This window comes from Drosophila grimshawi, unplaced genomic scaffold (assembly GCF_018153295.1).
Source record: "Drosophila grimshawi isolate 15287-2541.00 unplaced genomic scaffold, ASM1815329v1 contig_848, whole genome shotgun sequence".
Taxonomy (NCBI): Eukaryota; Metazoa; Arthropoda; class Insecta; order Diptera; family Drosophilidae; genus Drosophila; species Drosophila grimshawi.
In genome coordinates this window covers 19,287,734-19,311,947 of record NW_025063692.1, presented here as the reverse complement: position 1 = coordinate 19,311,947, position 24,214 = coordinate 19,287,734, and the positions used below count along the sequence as shown (strand labels likewise).

General features: G+C 42.1%; 7 protein-coding genes across 8 annotated transcripts; 4 read left to right on the top strand and 3 right to left on the bottom strand.

Annotated features, from left to right (window-relative positions):
• Positions 1–832: 832 nt before the first annotated feature.
• Positions 833–3,875, top strand: LOC6564787 (TNF receptor-associated factor 3). The gene is made up of 7 exons (XM_001991469.3): positions 833–898; positions 1,224–1,418; positions 1,491–1,913; positions 1,986–2,134; positions 2,193–2,473; positions 3,041–3,156; positions 3,217–3,875. Exons 2-7 carry the CDS (start codon positions 1,305–1,307, stop codon positions 3,520–3,522), a joined length of 1,389 nt encoding a protein of 462 aa, XP_001991505.1. The 5' UTR covers positions 833–898; positions 1,224–1,304; the 3' UTR covers positions 3,523–3,875.
• A 44-nt stretch (positions 3,876–3,919) lies between these two features.
• LOC6564788 (annexin B11) lies at positions 3,920–9,367 on the bottom strand. Of its 2 annotated transcripts, none has more exons than XM_032738172.1 (7): positions 9,332–9,367; positions 7,517–7,588; positions 5,121–5,502; positions 4,827–5,056; positions 4,549–4,758; positions 4,410–4,478; positions 3,920–4,340 (listed from the first exon to the last, which is right to left on the bottom strand). In XM_032738172.1, the coding sequence occupies exons 2-7, from the start codon at positions 7,526–7,528 to the stop codon at positions 4,275–4,277; spliced, it is 969 nt and encodes a 322-aa protein (XP_032594063.1). In that variant the 5' UTR covers positions 7,529–7,588; positions 9,332–9,367; the 3' UTR covers positions 3,920–4,274. The 2 variants fall into 2 exon arrangements, with proteins under 2 accessions (XP_032594063.1, XP_001991506.1); XM_001991470.3 differs by lacking the exon at positions 9,332–9,367 and adding an exon at positions 5,760–6,269.
• A 376-nt stretch (positions 9,368–9,743) lies between these two features.
• LOC6564789 (rab-like protein 3) lies at positions 9,744–10,826 on the top strand. The gene is made up of 3 exons (XM_001991471.3): positions 9,744–9,854; positions 9,920–10,414; positions 10,492–10,826. Exons 1-3 carry the CDS (start codon positions 9,797–9,799, stop codon positions 10,773–10,775), a joined length of 837 nt encoding a protein of 278 aa, XP_001991507.2. The 5' UTR covers positions 9,744–9,796; the 3' UTR covers positions 10,776–10,826.
• Positions 10,814–12,190, bottom strand: LOC6564790 (decapping nuclease DXO homolog). The gene is made up of 3 exons (XM_001991472.2): positions 12,148–12,190; positions 11,401–12,081; positions 10,814–11,316 (listed from the first exon to the last, which is right to left on the bottom strand). Exons 2-3 carry the CDS (start codon positions 12,078–12,080, stop codon positions 10,884–10,886), a joined length of 1,113 nt encoding a protein of 370 aa, XP_001991508.1. The 5' UTR covers position 12,081; positions 12,148–12,190; the 3' UTR covers positions 10,814–10,883.
• Positions 12,191–12,293: 103 nt separating this feature from the next.
• On the top strand, positions 12,294–13,627 carry LOC6564791 (TM2 domain-containing protein almondex). Its single transcript, XM_001991473.2, has one exon. The coding sequence runs from the start codon at positions 12,375–12,377 to the stop codon at positions 13,200–13,202; it is 828 nt and encodes a 275-aa protein (XP_001991509.1). The 5' UTR covers positions 12,294–12,374; the 3' UTR covers positions 13,203–13,627.
• A 266-nt stretch (positions 13,628–13,893) lies between these two features.
• Positions 13,894–16,064, bottom strand: LOC6564792 (la-related protein 7). The gene is made up of 2 exons (XM_001991474.2): positions 15,776–16,064; positions 13,894–15,707 (listed from the first exon to the last, which is right to left on the bottom strand). The coding sequence occupies exons 1-2, from the start codon at positions 16,026–16,028 to the stop codon at positions 14,098–14,100; spliced, it is 1,863 nt and encodes a 620-aa protein (XP_001991510.1). The 5' UTR covers positions 16,029–16,064; the 3' UTR covers positions 13,894–14,097.
• Positions 16,065–16,704: 640 nt separating this feature from the next.
• Positions 16,705–23,522, top strand: LOC6564793 (mucin-5AC). Its single transcript, XM_043216219.1, has 8 exons — positions 16,705–16,837; positions 16,922–17,089; positions 17,149–17,329; positions 17,399–17,705; positions 17,971–21,480; positions 21,532–21,901; positions 21,972–22,593; positions 23,178–23,522. Exons 1-8 carry the CDS (start codon positions 16,792–16,794, stop codon positions 23,287–23,289), a joined length of 5,316 nt encoding a protein of 1,771 aa, XP_043072154.1. The 5' UTR covers positions 16,705–16,791; the 3' UTR covers positions 23,290–23,522.
• Positions 23,523–24,214: the final 692 nt, after the last annotated feature.

The following is a 24,214-nucleotide window of genomic DNA, read 5'->3' as shown; positions in this document are numbered from 1 at the left end:
TGCTAAAAAATATGAGTATCGCACTGAGCTAATCAGGGGCGTACTGGACATCTACATGTGTACATATAAACATGCATGTAATTTTGCATACACATTCCTTAAATAGTGTTGTATATTAAATATTAGGGTATATTGTGGTCGATCAGATGTGGCTCACAAATGTATTTCTGGAAAACAAAGAGAGATTTAGAGAGAGAGTGAGAAAGAGGGGGTGTGGGGGGGGGGGATTTAAGTTCTGAACCTTCCAATGTTTGTGTTAACAAATGCAAAAAGCCTTCCATTTTGTCAAGCTAATAAATAATGAAAATGAAATGACAACTGTTCTTCCTCTTCTTGTTTACTTCGAATTTCTGTCAAAGTCAACGCAAACTGATAAGAAGTTTTGGTTCCATTTAAAAAATAGTGGCAGGGCGGCACGAAAAGTTGTGAAAATCGTGCTGAAATTGTCATGCAAAAGCAACATTTGACAACATTTAGGTTAGGCTCGATTTACGGAAGCATCAGCAGAGTGGTAAGTTCAAAAATTAAATAATAACAAAGATGAACAATTGATTAAGGGCTGATGTTCGACAATAAATCTGAATAATTTAAAAATAAATGTGAGCACTTTGGCAGTGTTGTTAGATTTCGCATTGACTCACGCCAATTTAAATGTTATCTTTATTGTGGCATTACTGTTGCTGTTGCAATATACAAAATATTTGATTGTACAGTTATTTCCATTGATAATGATATCTCGCCTTTTCTTGGACTGTGTGTTTGTATGTCTCTGCTGTTGTACCTGTTCCCAGCTAATTGGAGACGGCGACAAAATGCTTGGCTGATTTAATCTGGAGTAAAGTAGTGCGTGAAGAGCGGTGCAAAAGCACGCTCCGGTTAGAGGTTCTCTTCAAATGAAGTACACATATTGTGAATACACACATACATATAAATACACACATACATGCATACATGCACATATAAAGACCACGCAGTTTGGCTGTTCAGGGACGCCCCCGGGCAGAGTCAGTGATGCAACACACACATGTGTAAACTCATATCTATAGCTGCGTATTCGAATGCAGATACACTCACACACACACACACACACACACACACACACAACACACACAAGCACGAGTAGATATTTTTTATTCCGTATATGTGGTTATCTGTATGTGAGTGTATGACTATATCGAAAGCAATTCTTAATCATAATTTTTTTTTTTTTCGGCCGAATTTAGTATGTTTAGAGACGGTTCACGTAACGGCCAATTTTTGCGTATTTTCGCGGAATAGAAGGGTTTTACGGATACCATTTAATAATGTCACTCAATGGCAAAATAGGTGACGATCAGCCGAAATCAACAACAATAGTCAAATATGAGAAATCTTCCTGTCTATTCTGCAATGAATGGTTTGACGCCCAAACTTTTACGGTTCGTTACGATTATTACGAATTTTTGGCAGATCTAAACTGAATCCCTATCATATCTTTATATCACATGCAGGAGCACCTCATTCACTGTGGCCAGGTGCTTGAAGAATGCCCGAATAGTTGTAATGTGTTCATACCACGAATCCGGATGCGATCCCATCTAAAGGAGTGTCCACGCAGCAAGCACCAACAAATGCAGCGTCTGAGTGTCAGCATGGAACGATTGGATCAGCATGCGGATCATCGTGTGCAGGTCCTCGAACAGGACATTGCCACAATACGTTCAGTGCTCAACGAGGAAATCCGACAGCGTTTGCACCTTATCACGGATGTGGGCAACATACGCAAACACAATCAAGTGGTCGAGGATTGGACACGGGACACAGACGAAGTCATTGTGGAACTGCGTCGCCAGCTCCAGGATGAGGGTGCACAGCGTTCCTTTGCCGCTGAACAAAATCAAGTGGACTTTCAGTACTGTAGCAACATTACACACGTAAGTTGATACATTAATCTAGAGAGATACGTCGATGAATATGTATTTACGCCGAATGTATTTGGATTGCAGTCCTTGAAAGAGCAAGTGGAAATGAAAATGAATGATGTGCAGCAGCATATGAATCAAGTGTCCTCTGAGGTGACTTTCTATCAAAACCAGCTGAATGACAATATTCTCAAATTGGAGGAAATTGTTTTCGAAAATGAAAGATCGAATCGGTAAATGCAAATACAATACTAGTACGCCCAACATTTGTAGTTAATCTTTTTATTTTAGTGATAAATTTGTACAGATCGAACAGTTTCTGCAAGAAATCAATGAGGATATCAAAACCAAGTTGAGTACCAGCGACTTTGGCCCCTCGAAGCAAGCAACTTTGGATTACGAAGTTAAAAATGTGAAGAGCATTATCTGCGAAACTGAGGATCGCTGCGATAAGCTGCACAACATGGTACAAGATCTGGACAAGGCGCTCCATCAAACAATGCAAAGCATTTCGGATATTGAGAACCAACTGGCCATGCAACAACGTATCGCCAGTGTTCAGAATATCAGAGGTAAGCTAAATCTATAATATATATACATATATATATATACACATTACGTTACGCGATATTCTCTTCAATCAAAACTTAAGAACTTTTTAAATATAGAAGCCAAAAGGCATTGTTTTGATATTATGACAAAGTTATGGCTGTCTTATCGAAACTGCACATTGCTCATATTTGACACGAAGCTACTATGAATTTGGATTTTTGAGTTGTTTTCTATCACTTAGCGATTAAATAAAACATATGCATAAACACATATAATTTTGGACTCGGATTAATTGAAACAAAACAGATTTTTGACCTTGTGAGGGTACTCTAAACCATCTTTGTAAAGTTCAGATGACAAATTTAGATTTCTGACAATTATTATAATATGCAGACATAATATTAGATTCTTATTTTCATAATTATATTTAAAAAAAAAAAGTCTCCCAAGGTTTTAAAGAGCTTATCTACACTTAAGTCTTCTATTTGCGATTTTCCTTCGACGATCAACCTCACCATATATATATATATATATATATATATATAGATATACATAAAGTACTTCCCAATATTGTGGTTCAATTTCAGGTCACTTAATTTGGCGCATCAAGGACTACTCTAAGAAATTGGAGGAGGCAAAACAATACGATACAATCTTGCATAGTGCCATGTTCTCAAACAAGGCTTTTGGTTATGCGCTGCGCGTAAGTTCCAAAATTTAGAATCAAGCTAATTACAAATTAAAATGTATGTATTAATTGCAGCTGGACATATATCTGAATGGCAAGGGCACCTGGAAGGGTCGTAACTTGATTGCATGTCTGAATGTGCTATCTGGCGAATATGATCCACTTCTGACTTGGCCATGTCGCCTGCAGGCCGAAATCATAATACGCGATCAGAGTGGCGCCCTAGAGGTACAGGATTATGTGAAAACGATCTTTGTGCGTAAGAAAAGCGATGATTACATACAAAGCAATCAATATTTCCATATACCGCACAAAGTTATAACCAGTCGCAACTATCTACGCAACGACTCACTGTTTGTCGAGGTGCGAGTCTTGAAGTGATGCAATTCACCTATTGTTCAGATACTAGCCAAAAGCTAAGTAGCTGATAGGCAGCTAAGCAATAGAAGTTTTTGTCGAATTTATACAGCTTAATGCTTCAATCCTGATTTAACTGTGGAAAGTTCGTTAAGGTCGTGTTACAATAATATATATGTAATTTCAATATTTCATTGACCCGAAGAATTAAACAATGTGAATTTCCACAGAAACATACGCATTCGTGCATTCACAAGACATCTATCTATATATGTATACAAAAAGAAAACGGCATTCATTTACTGATAATGCGCCTTTAATAAAATACAAAAATACAAATACATATATATATATATATTTAAAATACAAACTGTATAAGCTAGGTAATGCATACGAAGACAAGCAACAAAAATTTAAGTCATTTAAATTGACATTACAAAAGAGAGATTTATAAATTCCATGTTTCAATACACATAAATGGTCAAACAATGTTTTTATATTTAATTTCGTCTTTAACATAAATGCAATTCCACAAGTTGTAGGGTTTCTTTTGAGGCACAGATAATGATGTTACATAGTTTTTTTGCGTTGGGATGTTTTAATAAACAATTATACCATAAAATATTGAAGAATTGAATATTCTTTTTGCTAATTTAAATAAAAATAATTACTTCGTAGTCAAAGTACATATACATACGTATATGCATATATAAATATAGAAATTTTAAAAAATATAAGAAGTAGGATACATAAAATGTAAAACAGTTATTTTAAGTTTAAGATGAGCGTTGTTCTCCCACCAGCGCATACAGAGCGTGTTTGTAATGACCAGATGTGTCGCCCTGCATAAAATATGAATTGTTTTAATAATTTTGATATATTTCAATATATTAATGTTTGCATGTGCTAACCTTGATCCAGCTCTTTAACGATTTACCATACAAACGCTCGAAGGCCACCTTAATGTCTGCCAAATCAATCTGTAAGGAAAATAGAAACACATACAGTTTAAAATATTCGTAGTCGGTCAATTCTTTGATCTTTACTTACCTCGCATCGTGTGATGATTACGCGAATCAATTGCTTGTCGTTGGTGCCAATGCCAGCCATGGATTTGTGCAAGCGTGAAGCGAAGTAATCGGCTTTGTTTGTGACACACTTGAAGATAGCAATTAGACCTTCCATAATATCGCCAGAGAATTCCTTTTTGATGGCTTTCTCCAGTGAATGGCCAGTCATGTCCGCATACTCTTGGAATATCTATCATATAAATAATTAATAAATATATACATATACATTTGCATATGAAGTAAAGTTGCTTAACTTACAAGTTTTAATTGCTGATAATTTCTCTGACAAAGTATCATATTGAACATGCTCTCATCGGTGCCGACGCGTAGCTCGCCAGCCTTCAGTAGCTCCCTGGCATCTTCTTTGGCCTGGTTGGGATCGGCACGGCCGCTTTCGTCCCTCGCAGCAGTGCATAGTGAAATGAGCAGACGCTTAAAATTGCCGGATGTCTCCGATGTAAGCTCGGACTCCAAATGGGCACCGTATACTAAAGAAATGTTGTTATATATATATATATTGTTTATGAAGTGCGCATATCAAGTGAAACTTACGACGCAAATATTGATTTTTGATTGTATGAATTTCGACATTGGATAGTGTGCATAGAATTTCAATGAGCACCTCCTCGTCGGTGCCAATGCCAGCCATGGCGTCATTCAATTCGGCACAGTAGTAATCGACAATTGGACGAAGAAGACCAACCAGCAGTTTCTCGAAATTTCCACTCGTCTCCGATTTTATATCCTCAATAAGATCCTTGCCAAAATGGGTTTTGTACTGACGTTGGATTTCCTGGCGCTGTTCATTGTTGCGACGGCAGATGATCTCAATGAGTTTATCCTCGTCGGTGCCGAAACCTTTCATTGCTTTGCGCAAGTCATGAGCGTCCTTTACCGGATCAAATCCTTGAGCCGGGAATAAAGTGGGAGTGCCCTAAAAAAAATATATAAGAAACAAAAACAAGATAATAAATATTTACATTTCTCATATATGGGCATTAATATAAGTACGCTGAGCACGCAATAAACAAGTTGTCCGTAATTCTTTTTGATTCTTCCTTTGCTTTGCCCAACATAGCTCAGGGCTATACTAGTTTTGTAAGAATTTTGTTACTATCTATGAAGTATGCATTGCATTACCACGATCAACGAGAATTGGGACATTGAGTTATAGACAAGTCGATGACAAACCTCTTTGTTCAACGTAAAGATTTGATTGGGTGACAGCTGCACCTGCTCATGACCATACACCTGCCCATGCCCATAAGCGTGACCCTGGCCAAAGCCATATCCCTGTTCATGGCGATTAGAAGCCTGATATGTCATGGCTGGTGTGTATCCACCTGTATTAACCGGATATGAAGCATTCGCATTATGTGCTATTGGATGCTGATTAGAATGGCTTTGACTGTACACATGCTGTTGGTATGAAACGCCCTGTTGGGGAGCCACATGCGGTGCATTATTGGTTGGATATGGTGGCGAAGACACATTTACAGGGTATGGCGCTGATGTGTTAGGGTATGGCGAATGCATAGGATATGGTGCGCCACCATGCTGATTTGGATATTGTTGGAAGTGCTGTGGTTGGTTAGGCGGTGGTGCGGCGCTGTGTATCGGTGCAGTGACAAAACCAATGCCAAACGGCACTTTAGCTTGCTCATTTGTTGGGGGTTGTGATGAGTGTGGCATTCCAGAACCCTATAAAAGTCAAAATACACATACATGGTGCTTCGATTAGACTACTGAACATAGTTGAACACTTAGCGAAGCAATCAAACCAGTGATCCTAGTCAACAATGACAACAACAACAGTTACGCAACAACGTCATTATTTATATGCTTCATGATTGAAAAAACTTATAAAGGCCGTTCTGTTTTATAGAGGCTCAAAAAATCAACTTTAATACGAAATCAATAATATGTATGAACATACATACCGAAAATAGTGTAAATGTATTAAACAAATGAGCAAAAGGTGTGTGTGTTTTTTTTTAATAAGAAACTATTATAATATTGAGAATTTATCAAAGCCTGCGAACGTTTCTTGGGAACACGATAAGCTACAAATGACAGCTTTTGTAATCATAGTGGCGGATGTCAAACAGCAAGCAACTTGCTGATAACCTCATTCAAAGATTGGCATATGCGTTTTTAGATCTAGAAATCTTAAATGCACATTTCTTCAACAATTTGTAAGCTAGAGTCACCACATTTTGATCGCTTCCCCAAACCGATACACCTGTTTGTGTAAATCGATAAAACAATATATCTCACAATTGGAAAGCTAGAATCACAAAATTTGAAAAGAATATTGCTAGCAATACCCTTCAAAAAACCAGAAAAAAAATTTTGGACCACACCCACTTCCGCCAACCAAAAAAGATAAAAAGCCTTTACCTCCCACAGTTTAAGGGCTACTGTTACCAAACTTGGAAGAAAGATGACTAGGAAACTCAGGAAGCCCAGAAAACTTTGACTATTTTACATTTTATTACCTACATATTTATTTATTATATAGTTCATTTTACTTACACATTTTTATTATTCATTTTGAATTAAATTTCTTCCTTTTGGTTTTCATTTTTTATTTTATTTCGTAAATTTTATTTAAAATTATTATTTATTAAAAACTTGGACTGTTTTAAGTCCACAATAAATAGATCAATTTATGTGAATACGACCTGACGGACTCCAATCTGGGAGGATATGTAATATTCAACGTGTTCTTTCAGGTTTTTGTTCTTGCATAGTTTACAAAATATTTGCTTCACATAATATTAAGAAGTATTAAGAATTACAACTATCGTAAAGCGATCTTTTGTGTTCAATTATATTAAATTAAGGTTGAAAAGAGATTTTGTTTGCATGCAAAATATCAAAAATGATCATAACTGATTGTAAAAATGAAATTTAAATTATTTAATCAGTTGTAATGTTTTACTTACGTATGGATACATGTTGTAGTTTTGTTTTATAAATGAGATTACTGGGTTAGGATATTCCTTTGAGATTCAATACTGAAAGAAAGAAAATGCAGAAGCTATTATATGAAGTTAATAATTGACATAACTTTATCACTGCATATGTATGTGGAAATAAATGTATTAAATAATATTTAAACAAAACGCATTCTTAATGCTAACAGACAAGATGATAAATATACACAATATGTTTCGTGTTAGGTATTTGCATATATAATTGCTATATATATATATATATATATTATTATTTTTTTAATAAACTAATTAATCAACCGTTAGATAATATGTACATTGTGTTATTATCGCCCACTTGAACTTTGATGTAATTAAAATAAAGTAAGTAAAGTAATTCAAATAAGTAACTGATAAATCTTCGAAGTAAATAATAAAAATGTGTCCGATGTCGGCGACGTTGTCACCGCAGAGCTATCCCTTTAACTGGCCAAATTCGTCTAACCGGAATTGATTAGGTTAAGCGCTTGGAAAGTTAACTGAAGACACATATGCATACACATATATACGTAAGTATCTAAATATGAAAATATATATCGAGCAAATTTCTAGTGACGCTTGAGCGTGTTTGTTTACCTAGGTGTCACACCCATTGTACACAAACAACAACAGACAACAGCAATTTTGGGTTACATTTAACAGACCATAATATTCGTAGTCATTCGCAGAGCGCAACTTTTAATACGAGCTGTACATATTAAAGTAATTAGCTTCAACTCGCTACAAACTACTATACCTTAAGATGTGTGTGTATGCGAGTGTGCGTATAAATGTGTGTGTGCGTTTGTGTAAATATACATACATATGTATATCACACAGTTTCGCAGCGCCTACTGTCTATTTCCCTACGAGTCTGGATTACGACGAATGACGGATGAGTCACGCTCCGTGGCCACGTTGTCGACGAAGAGTTCGTCTATTTGTCGGCTTGATTAAGTATATGAGTACATATATATGATGAGTGGAAAGCATAAGGCCACGGTACAATTTAAATCTGCTTAATTACTCATTGTAAACTGAATGCATTGATTCTAAGAATTTAAGATGATTATTCTGGCAAGAATGTTGAAACTGTATGTAGGTGTGAATGTAGTTCACTTGTAGTCAGCAGCACTCTCTGCTGAGTCATTCATCTTACAGCCAGCATACATTCTTAAGCGATTTCATAGCTGACGGTATACTCATATGTCATGCCCAATATACACACGAACTTTATCAAACGGTTTGAGTCTTGGCAATTGTATTTGATTCTTATATATTCACTTCTGATCAACTTCTCCCTTTATGCAAGGTCGCGAATCAACAGATGTTTGCATGTTGCATGCACATACACACACCCACACACGAAGATACACACTCGCACATATATTTATGTATATATATATATATATATATTTATATATATAATATGCATATACATGTATATATATTTATATGTATATATATTTATACATGTATATGCATATTATCAATCGTGGAAGAAACAAATGAAAGTTTAAATTGCAGCACAACGTCTTACACGAACACGTACATACATACACACACATACGTATGCATGTTTATTTTCAGTATTCAAAGATAAGTATATAGTATGTGTATATGTATTATCTATAAAATGCCAGAAATACAAATTCTTTAAGTTAACTGCACATTCTTCGCTTATAATTTATTGGGAAAATCTCCTAAAATAGTTGGCAACTGAAAAACTTAAAAAAAAATCGGAAGCTGTTTCTATTGTCCGACTTAAGCGTATGTATTTTTAATTACTTTTAGTTTCACGTATGCCCGAGTACTAAGTACCCACATACAGCGTCAGTGTAAATTTATAAACTGAGCGACCAATTGACAGGGCGGCACAACAACTTGTTGCAATAATTTATCAAAATATATTATCGATAAGTACCGCTTAGTCGATATTTAAGACTTCTTAGGAATGTGCGACCAGCAATCGATTATCACAAGTAACTGAATACTTGTATTAAAAGTGCTAAGAAAAGTAATTAACTGTAAAATAAATTATATAAGGAAACGATATCAGTACGGTGACGACCGGTGCCAGCAAAAAAAATTGTTTTTCCCGTTGAGTTTTTGAAAAAAAAAAATACTTTTTCAATATTTTCTTCGATAAGAATCGCCAAATCCTAGGCGAAAATATCGAAATTGGGAACACTGCTAAAAACTGTCAAAATAAAACGCAATGCAATAATAATAGTTGCTTGTGGCGCTTGTCTGATGCCACGACGGCTTGGAATGAATAATCGTGTACGAATTGTTGTAGTTGGCGATTCGGGTAATTTACTATAAGTGCATCGATGAAATTATAACATCTGTTAAATGCTAAGTAATTTCGTGTAGGTGTGGGCAAAACCTGTTTAACGCACCTAATTGCCCACAATGAATCGCTGACACGGCCGGGCTGGACAGTGGGCTGCAATATACAGGTGAAGATTCACGAGTTCAAAGAGGGTACCGCTCGTCAGTGCCCCTATTTTATTGAGCTGTTCGATATTGGTGGCTCGCTGAGTCACAAGAACACGCGCAGCGTCTTCTACAGTGGCATTCATGGCGTTATTTTGGTACACGATCTAACCAACGGCAAGTCGCAGGAGCAGCTGCTGGACTGGCTCTATGAGATTGTCAACAAGGATGGCAAGGATACGTACAAATGCCGGTGCACCTCCCTACCGCCCTCGCCACAGCCCAACTATCCATCGGATGCCCATATGCGATTCGATCTCGAGGAATTTTTGGGCTCCACCCAAATACCCATACTGGTAATGGGCACCAAGTTAGATTTGATCGATGAAAAGCGTCAACCCAAAACAGCTGTGAAAAAGGCCGGCGGTATAGGTTAGTATCATTATCTGCACCGCATTGCTGCTGTTGCTGTCCATTTGTGATATGTCTAAGTGGTTTTTGGCTTGCAGCTGACAAATGTGGCGCCGAGGAGATCTGGCTGAATTGTCGAAACACACGCAGCTTGGCTGCTGGTACCACCGATGCGGTTAAGCTGTCACGCTTCCTTGACTGTGTCATCGAGAAACGTGAAAGCAACGGCGTACCCAGCACCCACCATGTAATGGGTACTAATATCATCGATAGACGACGACCAACTAGCTCACAGTCCACCATCCCAGAAATACCGCTGTATGCGGCAAAAGCGACAACAGACACAATTGTACCACTGCTGGAAACCAGCGATCTGAAATGAGCAACCCAATTGTAATTAAAGCATAAGAAATATAAGAATTACGTCAGTATACATATATATATCTACTCTTTTACACTGCAATTATACTAAAGAAAACCTCGCTTAGGTCTATTTCTTTCCGTGCATCAGTTGGCGATACCACTCGGGTAATAATGGCTCGTCTTCTATCACCGTGTACATAACTTTTTTCTGATTATCTTTATATTCCAGCATGAGAACAGCGTGCGGATCGTCAATGTGCTCCATTAACGTCTTGAGTGCATGTAGAAAGTCGGAGAGGAATATGGTCATCGCAGCTGCGCTCCATGGCTTATTCCGATGCAATTCGCCCACGCTATATTCTTGGATGACATGGGTCAGCCCCTTGTTGTCGCGCTTGCCTGCAATAATTGTAGCAATGCCAACTAGAAATGACTGGCTCCACCAATTGCATGACTTGTAGTTGTTGAATAAGCTTCGACAGTAACCATTCATTTTGTTCGTTGTTGTCTTCAGCTCGATAAACTCGGCAGCTCGCAATTGTTTTGGGTCGCTCAAGTTCCTGCAAGTTAGACAATTTGATTTAGTTATACATGGATGTGTATATGTAGCAAACAGATTGTTCGTGCTTGTTTTTGGAGCGTACATCTGAACGTCGCTCTTAATGCAATCCATTTCAGCGCAGTACATCAGGCGTAATCCGTTTAATTTGCTACGGAAAATGCATGCGAACTCCTTGGCTTCATTAACTGGCTCGTTTGTATCGGGCGCGACTGCGGGATTAGATGTTGAACAGTACTGCTCAAACTTGAAGCCCCAAGAGCACATGTTCTTCATCTTCCTGCTCAACTGCTCCCGTTTGATGTGCTCGTCGGTTTGCATCTTGGATATGTAAATGGTGCCGTTCAATCGTGTGGCCATTAGCCGATAGTCGCCGTTTATTTCGTATGGTGTGCACATAATCTGGCGCAGAATGCCGCGCAAGGTAACGAAGTCGGCAGATAACACCAGGCAACCAGTAGACGATTTCCGCAATAGCTCCTGATGGTTATAGATATACTGGCAAAGCTGGAAAATGTCGCGGTAATCTGAATCAATGCGCTTGCGCTGCACCTTTTCAATGCCAGCATTGAGGTCCAATGGCAGAGAGCTTATGTGTGGCAGGCGTAGGTAGGTCAGATTGCTGGCATTGTCCTGAAACTCGCCTGCCTCATCGACGCTGTAAAAGCCAATTGGGTCGGGCCGGCTAAAGTGGGGAAATTCGCCATCGAATTTTGAACCCAGTTTGTGCAGGCGCACGTTTACACCTAAGTCTCCTGTAGACATTCTAATTTTTCAAGTAGGAACCGTGGTTATAATACAATGCATCAATTTGGATTATCAATGCCCTTACCCATTTATGTATTTAGTAAACAAATAGTGGCAACAACAGTTGGTCAGATGTTGCCAGTATTTCCGTATATTTCTAACGATATTATATCGATATGATACAAAGCAATACAAAAGTAATCGTATGATATCGAAAATATGGGTAATCGGTAAATGATTGCTAGTTACCACGACCAAAACAACTTCATCAGCTGAGAAACTGTGGCAAAGAAAGATTCGCTTCCACCAAATATGGGACAGCAGCGAGAATGCATTGTCGTCAATATGCGTTCAGCGATAGTGCTAATTATCGTATTCGTGCTTACCGGCATAAGAAATAGTGAAACAGCCAGTGGGGGCAATCAAATGGATCTAACGGATGTAAAGAGTGATCAACGGAAGGACAACAGCAATGCTGGCAACAACAATAATAACGACAATGAAGTCTTCGTACCTGCGCTGGCCAACATGGCTAGCAAATCATCATCTGCTATCGACAGCAGCAATAACAACAATAATAACAACAATAGCAATAGCACCACGAACATGCTGTGCCCCCAGGACAAGGAAACGCAATGCGAACGGCTGCAGTTCCCATGCATACGTTGCACTTATAATTTCAATTGCCTGTACGGTCGCGATGTGAACATCACCTGCGAGGCTGTTAGCAATGTGCAGTGTCAGGGCGAGCGCTCGTTCCAGCGGCAAATGAACTGTCGCTATTGCTACCAAACGGAGAAGTGGCAGCAGAACTGTGAGCAGCACGCCAATTGCAATTCAGCTGCGGATAAGTATTATCGCACCAACTGCACGGTGCATCAGGATGTGCTGTGCCTGGGCAGTCGTTCGTTTACGCGAAATTTGCGCTGCAACTGGACGCAAGGATACCGCTGGATCACGGCACTACTGATCAGTCTGACTTTGGGAGGCTTTGGCGCCGATCGCTTCTACTTGGGCCACTGGCAGGAAGGCATTGGCAAACTATTCAGTTTTGGTGGCCTTGGTGTCTGGACCATCATCGATGTGCTCCTTATATCTATGCACTACTTGGGCCCCGCCGATGGCTCACTCTACATTTAGATCCATTCGGATTGTTGTGTCCATGTGTATTGATCAGGATGCGTTTCATAATTTTGCGCATTAAACATTTTGTATAATGCTTCATTACTGAGCTAACTGACGAGAAACTCATCGGAGGAATAAGAGTAAAAGAGAGTAAAATGTGGAATTTATAAAAAATGATGTAAAGCTGAAAATTAAGTCTTAAGTTAACCATTAGAAAAATATTCCTAAGTCAATGTACGAAACACATGTTCATATGTTGTTATTCACCTAGATAAGAAACAATTAAGTATAATATTTTTGAAATATCTGGTTAAGATACTGGGTTCAAAAATTGTACATACGCATGTTAGAAATAAGAACAGGGAGGTAACATTGTGTTCAGCATGTCTTATTGGATAATAAAAAAGAAAATCGCCTTGTATAACCAATCTCGGTAAAAACCCAACCGCGTCATCTTAATTTGAATAACTTGTTGACCTATTCCGAATGTATACATATATGTATTTTTGTGACGACTTATGAAGGAAGGAGGTCACCAGCAATGTACAACGTACTGGATATTCCCATATACCAAGTTATAACAATATGTATTTATTCAAGCCTAAGCTTGTAATTGCCAAGAGATCGGGATGACAACAGTCATCAAATTCGTCTGCCAGTTGAGGCAACTTTTATCAAGTGCCTCTCCAAACACACTTTCACAGGATTTGTTTCTGCGTTTCGAAGCAATGTTTTATTAAACTGTTTTTTAAATATATATTTATATATTTGCTTAACGCTATTATATTTATGATTCACATCACATGATGTTTTACATGGTAAATACACCTTTTCATTTGTCCATTTTGCCCACCCGCTGCCACTGCAGAGAAAATCGATCTTTGAAGCTCGTTGCTTGGATGTGCTTAGGCTAGATGTCCGTTGAGATGATGACGCTAGAAACCGGATCGTTGACGTTGGCGCCACCAGAAACAATCAATGTCTCATCGTCGGCATCATCGAACTTGATGTGTTTGGCTAAAAGTTTGGCCACCTTTTCACGTCCGCGCTTCTGTTGCACACGCACCTTCTTCGACAGCTTGGCTTCGCGATCCTCCTCGATTTTGCGCCAATATTGCGATTCTGACTGGCCGCGCAGCACTTTGAACTGCATTTCGGCGCAGCTTAGTTGGCGCGCCAAATCCTCGGCGGCGGTGGGCGTGACCAGACGCAAATGCGCCACTTGGTCGCCCTCTTTAATGTCAACGTACTTGATGTCCGTATACTGACGCATGTCCGTCTTGAAGTCCTTCACATTGACGCAGGGCTCCTGCAGAGTGCACTCAACAATTAAGCCCGGTTCGTATTTGAAGAGTGGCGATCGCTCCTGTGCCGCATCTTCGGCCTTGCCCGTCATTTTGCTATCGTCTGCCTCGCTGCCGCCGGCGCCATAAAAATTCATATTCATTTTGTGTACGCCAGCATTTTTGTTGCGCTTGCGACGCTTGGATGGCACTGGCACCTCTGCCGCTTCTCCCGCATCGCTGAGTGGCTCAGGGTCTTCGTGGCCACTGCTGGTGCCGCTGTTGCAGCTGCCCTTGGACTCGACTAGCTGCTGCTGTTGTGCCTGCAGTTGCTGGTGCTGCATCGCTGTGCACTTCTGTGACGGTTGCTTAGCCTGAGAACTGCGCCACAGTTTGCTCTTTGCCTCACTGATCATGCGCCGCTGCAGATTGAGATATTTGTTGCGCAGACTGCACCAGCTGCTCTTGGGCAGTATCTTGAGCTCCATGGCGTTGGGTGTTATGTTCGGTTTCAGTTTGTCCGCCATAATACGCTTCTTTTGCTTGCGACGACGCTTCTTCTCTTTGGTCCCCTCCGCTTTGCTATTGTCGTCCTTCTTGTTGTCCGTGTCGCTTTGCTGTGAGGTCTCTGCGTCGGTAGTCTCGACGCCAGATGCCTCGCTTGGCTCCTGCAGCGGCTCAAGCTTTATGCGCTTAGCAGCAACGGTCTCCTGCAAAGCATCCTTGTCGCTTTCGCGTTTGATTGCCTGTTTGATACGAACATTTGATTCTGTTCCCACATCCGTACTGCTGCTTGTCATCTGCGGTTGCTGCTGAAACGAGCGTATGCTCGCCAAGTCGGCGGGATCTGTGTGCTCCACCGATAGAACACCCTGAACTTGGGCAAATGCCTTAATGGCTTTCTCCACGGAACCGCTCTTCTCAAACTCAATAAAGGCAAACTCCTTGATTTTTCGCGTGCCCGGGTAGTGCGGCAGTGACACATACGAAACCGGTCCATAGCGACTGAACACCTCCTTGAGCCAATCGTGTGTTGCCGTCGCTGGCAGCGCCTCGACATACAGCGTCTTATCGTTGACGTCTCGTTGTTTCGGCAACTCAGTCTTACGACGCACCTTTAGGCCACTCTCATCCAACTCCAGCAGCTGTGAATTGGACAGCGATGTCGATATTTGCTGAACATCCTGTGTGAGTGTCTTGATTTTGTTGAACGTCAGAAATATGTCCAGTGGAACGTCTTCAATCGGCAATAATAAGAACAACAGACATTATTAAAGCGTAAGCAAAAGTGCATTATCTACTTACATGGATCTTGCTCCACATAGCGACGCAGAAAGCGGTCCTTGCTTAGATTCGCATCACCAAAGTAGAATTCCATCTGTGCGCGTATGGAATTCAATAGGTGCCGCTTGCGCTTGCGTCCTGCAGTATCATTTTTTGCTGGCAATAAAGCCGTTGTCGCCTCCGTGCTAGCGACAGCCCCTACAGGCTGATCATTTCCAGTGTTAGCTGCATCATGATTGGCAGGCTCTAGGCCATCATTTTTTTCAGCAGCCATTTGCCAGAACAAATCCCTTTTAAACAAAAGTGAACTATGATGACAGCGTTGCCAGACCAATTAATATTATGCCACTCATCGGATTTTATAGAACTATCGATAAGGAACTCGAATATATCGTGTTGGCTTTCACAGAATTTGGTCGGTCTTCGAAATGAAATAGAACGTAATTGTTACAAAATAAAGAAAAGAAACTTATCTTAATGTCATCTTGGCTTACAGCTTTCACATAAATGTATTTATTAAGACCCATAATGGTAGACTACGCTCAATCATATGAGACTAATACGAGTCGCTTAAAGATTTCGTCCGATAGGTGCAAACATAGCAGATGGTAAATGTTGCAATGCAGCTCTACTGCTTCACATTTTGGCGGCAAACAGATGCTATTGCTTAGATATGTACAGTGTGCAAGGGAAATCGGAACAATTACAAACATCGTAAGCAAATGCCGGGTGGAGTTAAGCTTACTTACTTACGGTCACGCGTAAATACGATTTACCGGATTGTATACATTGTCAAATACATACATAAATACATACAAATTGTAAACGCCTATAAAGTTTGATCAACACTATCGCCAGCGGCGAAAACCCAACAGACGCAAAAGCAATAAAAAGAAGACACAAAGAAAAAGTAAATAAATAAAATAAGATACAAACAAGCCTTACTTTTTGTTTTGTTCTGTAAATATGTGCGATAGTTGTGTATGCAATTTGCAATCGAATAAACAACTAACCACAGTACGCAATAAGCGAGCAGAATGAAATCCATTGTACTGCATTCGGACATAGCGCGTCTAATTTTAGGTAAGTAGTCTGGGTCTCTTGCAGACGCTGGTCTGATCGATCGACATTTCATAAATTGCGCTTGACAATTTCGGCATCTATTAGGCTATTTATTAAATAATGATCTGAGGCATGCGGCGCTAACGTTTTGTCGCACATCAACGCATCTGAAACAGGAGTTCGTCGCCCTGTGCCAGGGACTGCAGCCGCACAACTTTCTCAATGGTGGCCTGGAGGATATCATACGCGAGCATGTCAAAGTCACAAGCATCGGTAAGCAAGCGAAGCCACAACAAATTCCACTTAACTCAACCGTATTGCAAACATTGCAGTGGCCAATACGATGCAGAAATTGCCGATAAGCTCACGGCATCGTCTGCAGCAGCTCAAGTTGTCGGAACGCATTGCCGTGCTGCTAAAGCTGGATAAGTCCACGTCGTCCACAGCCGGTAGTAGAGACACTGCCTGCCAGCGAAATGCTAATTCAAATACGCAGCGCAAGAGGCGACGCACGTAAGTTGTTGTCAAGTCAAGTGCAGCTCTCTTTTAAATTAGTTTTGATTGGATTTGATTTTTTTACAGTCGCGATAACACAATGTCGGAGGACGAGCATCTAAGCTCGTCACCGGAGCAGATTAGTTGCAAACGTATGCGTGTGCTCGCCCCCCATTTGTGTTGCAGTGTCGAGCTTAGCTCTCGCAATGTCAGCGACCCGGTGGAGGATAGCGAGTCGCTGAACAGCAGCAGCACCACTGGCACCGATATCACCAGCAGCCATACGGATGAGGGGCTCACGTTTCGTGGGCATGGACCCAAAAACAATTCCACTCCTCGCGCCGCCAAGAGCGATAAACCCGAAGTGATAATGCCAGTGCCGCAGACAATGCCAGTAAGCATGAATGGATGAATACGTTCCACCTTTACACACATAGTGCGCAATGTCACAAATTCCTTGAAGTGTTTACGGGCTCAGTACCGCATTTAGTGCATATTGTGTGTCCAGAATCCAATTTGGTATATTTGCGTATATATCAATATATGGTCTCAGTTTTAAGATCATTCGTTTTGCAATCTGCAGAAAACCTGATAGTTGTTATAATATTGTGTTGTGTCTGTCCTGGCAAGTTGTCTAACGTAAGCAAACATATTTACAGGAATTAACGCAGGTCATTATGACCAATGAAGACTTTCAAGCAAAGCTGCTCAATAACATCAACGTAGCGCTGCAATCGCTAACGGTGCACGCACCAACGGTAGAGTCGGTGAATTCGGAGGCAGTACTCGATGGTCTGGTGCGAAATATTTTGGAGGCCATTGAAAAGGATCCATCATTTGATCGTATCATTCAGGAAGTTGTTGGAATGGAAGCGGCACCAGTGGAACCAGTGCCATCACAAGTTGCAACGGAGCCACAGCCACAGACGCCGCTTATCATTCGTTCCGCAATCGCCTCTGCCAATGCTGTGCTCGGCGCAGACAGCAAAGTGTCGAATGGAGGAAATGCCAACGCTGTTATACAGCTGAATGCAAACAGCACCATAAACAATCTTATTGATCCAAATTTCAGTATATCCAAGCTCATAGTGCTTAACTCCAATGAGAGTGCACAGAAGCACCATCCACAGTCTGGAAATTTAAGCTTTGGCATTGATAATCTCTTAAATTTTGGAGTTGATGGCGGCTCAGCTCTGCCAGATTTTGATGCTACTGCTGGACGCGGTGGCCAGGTGTGCGTGGACGCCACTAACGGCCAACTAACTTTTCCCATGTTGTTCTCCAACGAGGGGATGATATCGCACTTACCATTTCTGGTTAAAAATGAGTGGTTGGCGCAACAGCTGCGTTCCGATGTGTTCACCAACCCGAATGTCTCTCACATTGAGATACCCTTGCCGGAGCCCATCATAGTTACCGCCAATCAGCTGCCGCCCAATTCGATAATAATCAACAGCGCCGTCAAACAGTCGCCAACAGCTTTGGATGCATCTCTAATCGAGCCACCACCGCAACTCATTGCGGAGCACCAAACAAACCCAGTGACAGCCATAACAGAGAGTAAAGTGCCCGCCTCATTGGACTCATCACGTCTGGTGCTGGAGCGTGTGACGCCCTCCACGTCTGGTATTGTCAACGTTAAGGCATTTCGCAGCCTGTCGACGCCACGCAAGCGGGCATCCCACGTTCGCACGCTAAACTTCTCACCCAAGGTGGCAGCCACACACAACACACATATCACTCCCGTGTCCACTCGACGTATGCAGCACCTGTCGCGGCGAGTGCAGTTGAATACACTTAAGGAAAAGCACGCTGAGCAAAAGACACAAATCGACGTACAACCGGAGAAACCAATTATTATCAATAATGTAGAGATACTGCCAAGTGCTGTTGCCAGCAGTCCAGGCGCTGAAACCGCATCCGGTCCACAAATAGCAACACCTGCAGGGGCCGCCGATGGGAGCGGCAATGACAGTAACAGCTGCGTGCCCCCGCTTTTTGTCATGGAGGAGAGCAGCAATCAGACGGTGATCAAGGCAGTCACTGCCTCATCTAAGCAGACCACCACACAGTCCAAACAAACACCGTCGATGGTGGCTACGCTCAAGCGCAAGCAGAAGCGTCGGGCAGCGGCCAAAGCTAGTAAGGCGGTAAGAATGGGCAGCGAAAACAATCCTGGAAAGAACGACAGCAACCAAACGAAGCAGACACAGTCCAAGCCGGTGACATCCGCAACCATTTCGCTGGACGATAGCAAGGAGAATCAAAGGATGCAAATTGAGCAGCTCGAGATGCCCGCCAGTTCCGAAAAAGGGGATCTGTTGGCCGCCTGGCATCGTCAAATCCACGGCACCAGCGCCGATCTCGATCAGCGCTTGCGCGCAATAAACGCCAAGCGCGAGGAGCTCTTTAATAGTAGCATGTCAATGCGTCGCATGCGTCCTGTTGCCGCCAGTAAAAAGAAAACCCTCACGCCCCTGGCGCCCAAGCAAAAGAAACTGAAATCACCGCCACTCCGCGCCAAGAAAAGTAAGCGAAAGCAGCTGTTGTCCGAAGAACAGCAGCAGCAGCAACACCAGCAGACATACAGCGCCGAGGGCGAGTTCAATATAAAGATAACAACACCGAAGAAACTAACACCAAAAAAGTCAGCGGCTGTCAGCTGTCAGGAGTTGAGGCACCCCAAGGATACCACGGAAACTGAGGTGGTCGGGGAGCTTAAGAAACCTGAGGAAATTAAGGAACAAGACCAGAAGACGGAGGAACAGCAGCAACAGAATGTGGAGGCAGTGCCTTCAAGGCCAGATATTAGAGAACATCCTGCAGATCGCATGGACCGATGCATGCCGATGTCGCTGCAGGAGACGCCGCTGAAGTTGACGCCATCAGAAGCTGGTGATGTGCCGCCGACGCCTGGACCGACACTTATGCCCCCACCGGAAACGCCCTACCCGCAGCTGCTGCTGCCATCGACATCGTTTCTGTTTGGCAGCGACACTAAGAGCATTTTGGACACGCCCATGCTGATGGCCATAACGCCGGGCGTGCACCTGACAACACCCTTCGGTCACTCGTTGGGCACGCCGCACAGCAGCGGCGCCAAAACTGATCACTCCTCATGCAGCTCCTATTATCGGCCAGATGAGGCCGAGCATATGGATACGAATGCACAGTGCGCACTGCAGCCAACAGAAAGTCCGCCTAAAGAAGACCATATCGTGGAGCAGATATCAACTACAACCATCACAGCCACCTGTATCGAGTTGCATGCTGAGCGGTTGCCCGTGGAGCCGACGGTGTTGCGTCGTGTGCGCTCCTTTGGCTGCGAGGCAGTGGATAGTGCCGAGGGCGCCGTGGCGCTGGCTGCCAATGCTGATCATCCATTGGTGGAGACACCGCACTATAAACTCGTATCCGGGCTGCCCGATGTGGTCGTGGAGAACTCAAACAGCAGCTCCAGCACGAGCAGCTCATCCACAACTACCTCCAGCAGTTTCAGCTCATCGAGTAGTGCCACCAGCAGCAGCAACACATCCGCCGCATCCTCCTCGGCGCAGTCGAGCCAGGTGGCTCGGAGTGGCGGAGTACTGCCGACAAGAAGCATAAAGCTATTGGATATGGAAAATCTGTCCGATATTAGCAGCACCGAGGATGAGGAGTGGCTAAAGGCTGCTGCTGCCGGTGGCTCACTGGATGTGCCACCATTGGCCATTGAAAGTGAACCGACACAGCTGGTTAGCCAGGATGGCGAGGTCCGTTATCCGTTGCGCAATTGGCTGACACCCAGCAAAGATGCGGGGGCAGAAACCAGTAGCGCAATCGTTCCGCCAGCCAATTGCAAGAAAACATTGTTGACCCGCAACTCCGCCGAAAAGCTGCACAACCAGGGCACTGAGGACGTGGAGCAGCGCATGCAGGATCTGGCCAAAGTGCGCGAGCGCGTCAAGGCCAAGTGTAAACAGGAGAGCCAACTAACGCCCAAGTCTCGAACCAAGAAATCCAATAGGAAGCTTACAGTCATACGTAAGACAGCCCAGCTGGCGAATCATCCAAACAAAACACCCAAAAAGAAACAAATCTCACAGCCAACAACACCTATTAAAGCTTTGCAAGGGAAACCAGCAGCAGTGCCAGCAGAAGTGCCAGCAGCAGTGCCAGCAGCAGTGCCAGCAGCAGTGCCAGCAGCAGTGCCAGCAGCAGTGCCAGCAGCAGTGCCAGCAGCAGTGCCAGCAGCAGGACCAGTAGCAGCACCAGTGCCAGAAGCAGGAGCAGTAATAGTGAAGAGCTTGCCATCTCCAGCTCCACATAGACCCGTAAAGACGACCCAACCATCGTTGAGTGAAGCACTTAAGGCGAGCATAGAGCAGCCGTCGTCCTCTAGCAGTGATCTCGATCCTGCGCTTCTTATTGCACTAAATCTCAGCGCCAAGAAACAGCAGCAGCCAGCAGCACGTGTCGCAATGGAAATTGCCGCTCAACCGGTGCCATCAACCACAACCGGACAGCGACGTGGTCGACCCAGGAAACCAACTAATGCAGAGCCGCCACGCGGTTGCATGCGTCGCTCCTCCCGACTAATTGATAATAAGAGTAAGTAAAAGCGGACTGATTTTTAGATCAATTATGGCCAATAGAATATATTCCCATTCGTTTGGCGCAGCACCCGCACCAGAGGAGCCGCAGCCCAGCGGCATTGAGGCAACGAAACCTGCCAAAACGTCGACCATTGCCAAAGTCACCAAGAAACCAGCCAAAAAACGCGCTGAAGCGCGCCTGGAATCGGCAGCCGGGCCAACATTGACCACTCTCGCCGAGGCGCACACAACGCAGCAATTGCCGGATCACCAGCCGCCGTCTGCCGCGTCCTCATTCACCAGTGGTGAATACGAACTGGACATGTGTTGGAGTGCCAATCAAGTGGGCAACACCTATAACTTTACGTACGCCAACAGTGGCAGCAAGCCAGCACAGTCCGTGCCCCGCCAGTCGCCCGACTACTTTAACAACTTTCAAATGCGCATCATGGTGGATAGTGAAATTCACAATGTGCGCATCACGCATCCGCAGCTCTTGCATCAGTCGCTGCCAAGTGCAGAGGAAGAATGTGCCAGCGTCACTTCGATACGGAACATACCCAAGAAACGAATTATCCAATTCAACAACGGCGCTAAACAAGATCAACCAAATGTGGAGAAAGACAAGCCAATGGCCTCATCTACGCCACTGACCACACGTGCACAGAGTGTGGAGCGCGACAATAACGACTTGGAGGTGGTGGCCATGTAAGTCAACGCTTAACTAATTTTCTGATCAAGAGAATACAATATTATGTACTATTAACCATGTGTATCAGATACGCTTTAAATTTGTATTAATTTGGTTTTTGTTCGGAACTCGAAATATTATAAAATTTTTGTTCATTTCAAAGAAAAATTTTGTTATACGACTGGCCTTGAACTAATTATGTAATTGTGTAATTGTATTGTATCAAAAAGTCCATCCCACAGCTTGAAACTCATCTTTCGATCGATTGTTCTTATAGCAGCTGTGATCAACTTAATAACACGCATATTTTGTCAGTTACACCAATATAGCTTTATATAAGTAAGGCAGTTTTCCTCATATGAACAATAATAAATTATACAGACACATAGACGGACCGACTGACATGGCTATATCGACTAGGCTAGTGATACTGATTAAAAAAATATATCTTCGATTTATGGGGCCGGTGACGTCTTTTTCAATGCATCAGTCATTTCATAAATTATATAGATATCAAGCCCGAAAAGTATAAGTTGTTATGTTCTTTCTCTCTCTTTCTGATGGATAATTTTGTATTTCCAAATTCTCTATTTGAATGCAGAAATACGGCATTGAAAGACAGCGCTAGCGAGGAGCAACAAATGGAACCGCACGATGCCGGCGTGCAGATTGAGGATATTGAATCAATCCTTTCCCACTTGCATGGCACATAACAACAACAGAGACAACACACAACAGCAATAACAACGCCCATCATCATCAGTTTCTGAATGGAAATTCAACTGAACCCCATAACTTTTGTGTATACTTACACACATTTATAAATATATATATTTTTTTTTAAATTCTCATTTCATTTACTTTGGTTTATGCAAGCGTGCATAGTGTATATGTCGTAATCACGCATTGTAAGTTACATAAGTTACTTAAAGCTTAATATTAATAAATTATCGGATATTCCAAATGTATGAAATATTAATATTAATTTCAGTTTACGTTTATTACATATATTCTTTTTTATTTACATAATTTTCATAATCATTTTGTTTGCTATTATTCTGTATATTACAATCCTCCAGTATTTTTTTTTTGTTTGACTCCCACTATCTGTGGCTGGATATAATTATGTATTTATATATATGACTAATACGTGTGGCTAGATCAACTTGCCAACTTGATGTTGTTTATGAATATGTAATCTGCATGTCATACATGCGTCGACCCCAGCCCTCTTTACCCGTTCTACTTGTGGCTTGCTACAAGAGCTTAAGTGTAAAATTTGAATAGAAATATCGCGACTGTAGTCGATTTATAGTGTATGAGCTAGATTCATTGAAGTGAGGTATGTAAGCTTTTTTTTTATACCATACTAAAATCAATTTAATTTTTTATTTATAAATCTTGCCTTCTTTCCAGTCAATTAAAAAAAAAAAGATGAAAAACTGAACCAATAAATGGTATTTTATTTTGAAAGCTATTTCCTACTAAGCAAAAATGTGTTCTTTAATTAAGATATTTTCAGGAAATCCTTGCCAAATTTACTTGAAACTACTGAAAAACATAAAATTGACGTTTAGTTAAGACCACAATATTAAATTGTTCAAAGCAATGTGTCTGTAAGGGTGCCTAGTCTTGTTT

What these genes read in the sequence shown, in the direction of transcription:
- LOC6564790 (XM_001991472.2), bottom strand. Translation starts at nt 12,080, where the DNA reads ATGTCTACAGGAGACTTAGGTGTAAACGTGCGCCTGCACAAACTGGGT. An exon ending in ATTAAGAGCGACGTTCAGAT is followed by an intron (nt 11,317 to 11,400) that starts GTACGCTCCAAA and finishes TCTAACTTGCAG; the next exon opens with GAACTTGAGCGACCCAAAAC.
- LOC6564789 (XM_001991471.3), top strand. Translation starts at nt 9,797, where the DNA reads ATGCCACGACGGCTTGGAATGAATAATCGTGTACGAATTGTTGTAGTT. An exon ending in TGTTGTAGTTGGCGATTCGG is followed by an intron (nt 9,855 to 9,919) that starts GTAATTTACTAT and finishes AATTTCGTGTAG; the next exon opens with GTGTGGGCAAAACCTGTTTA. An exon ending in GAAAAAGGCCGGCGGTATAG is followed by an intron (nt 10,415 to 10,491) that starts GTTAGTATCATT and finishes TTTGGCTTGCAG; the next exon opens with CTGACAAATGTGGCGCCGAG.
- LOC6564792 (XM_001991474.2), bottom strand. Translation starts at nt 16,028, where the DNA reads ATGGCTGCTGAAAAAAATGATGGCCTAGAGCCTGCCAATCATGATGCA. An exon ending in CTATGTGGAGCAAGATCCAT is followed by an intron (nt 15,708 to 15,775) that starts GTAAGTAGATAA and finishes TGCCGATTGAAG; the next exon opens with ACGTTCCACTGGACATATTT.
- LOC6564793 (XM_043216219.1), top strand. Translation starts at nt 16,792, where the DNA reads ATGAAATCCATTGTACTGCATTCGGACATAGCGCGTCTAATTTTAG. An exon ending in TGTCAAAGTCACAAGCATCG is followed by an intron (nt 17,090 to 17,148) that starts GTAAGCAAGCGA and finishes CAAACATTGCAG; the next exon opens with TGGCCAATACGATGCAGAAA. An exon ending in CAGCGCAAGAGGCGACGCAC is followed by an intron (nt 17,330 to 17,398) that starts GTAAGTTGTTGT and finishes ATTTTTTTACAG; the next exon opens with TCGCGATAACACAATGTCGG.
- LOC6564787 (XM_001991469.3), top strand. Translation starts at nt 1,305, where the DNA reads ATGTCACTCAATGGCAAAATAGGTGACGATCAGCCGAAATCAACAACA. An exon ending in TTGACGCCCAAACTTTTACG is followed by an intron (nt 1,419 to 1,490) that starts GTTCGTTACGAT and finishes TATCACATGCAG; the next exon opens with GAGCACCTCATTCACTGTGG. An exon ending in ACTGTAGCAACATTACACAC is followed by an intron (nt 1,914 to 1,985) that starts GTAAGTTGATAC and finishes TTTGGATTGCAG; the next exon opens with TCCTTGAAAGAGCAAGTGGA.
- LOC6564791 (XM_001991473.2), top strand. Translation starts at nt 12,375, where the DNA reads ATGGGACAGCAGCGAGAATGCATTGTCGTCAATATGCGTTCAGCGATA.
- LOC6564788 (XM_001991470.3), bottom strand. An exon ending in TCTTTACGTTGAACAAAGAG is followed by an intron (nt 5,503 to 5,759) that starts GTTTGTCATCGA and finishes TATTTTTTTTAG; the next exon opens with GGCACTCCCACTTTATTCCC. An exon ending in CGTTAAAGAGCTGGATCAAG is followed by an intron (nt 4,341 to 4,409) that starts GTTAGCACATGC and finishes TATTTTATGCAG; the next exon opens with GGCGACACATCTGGTCATTA.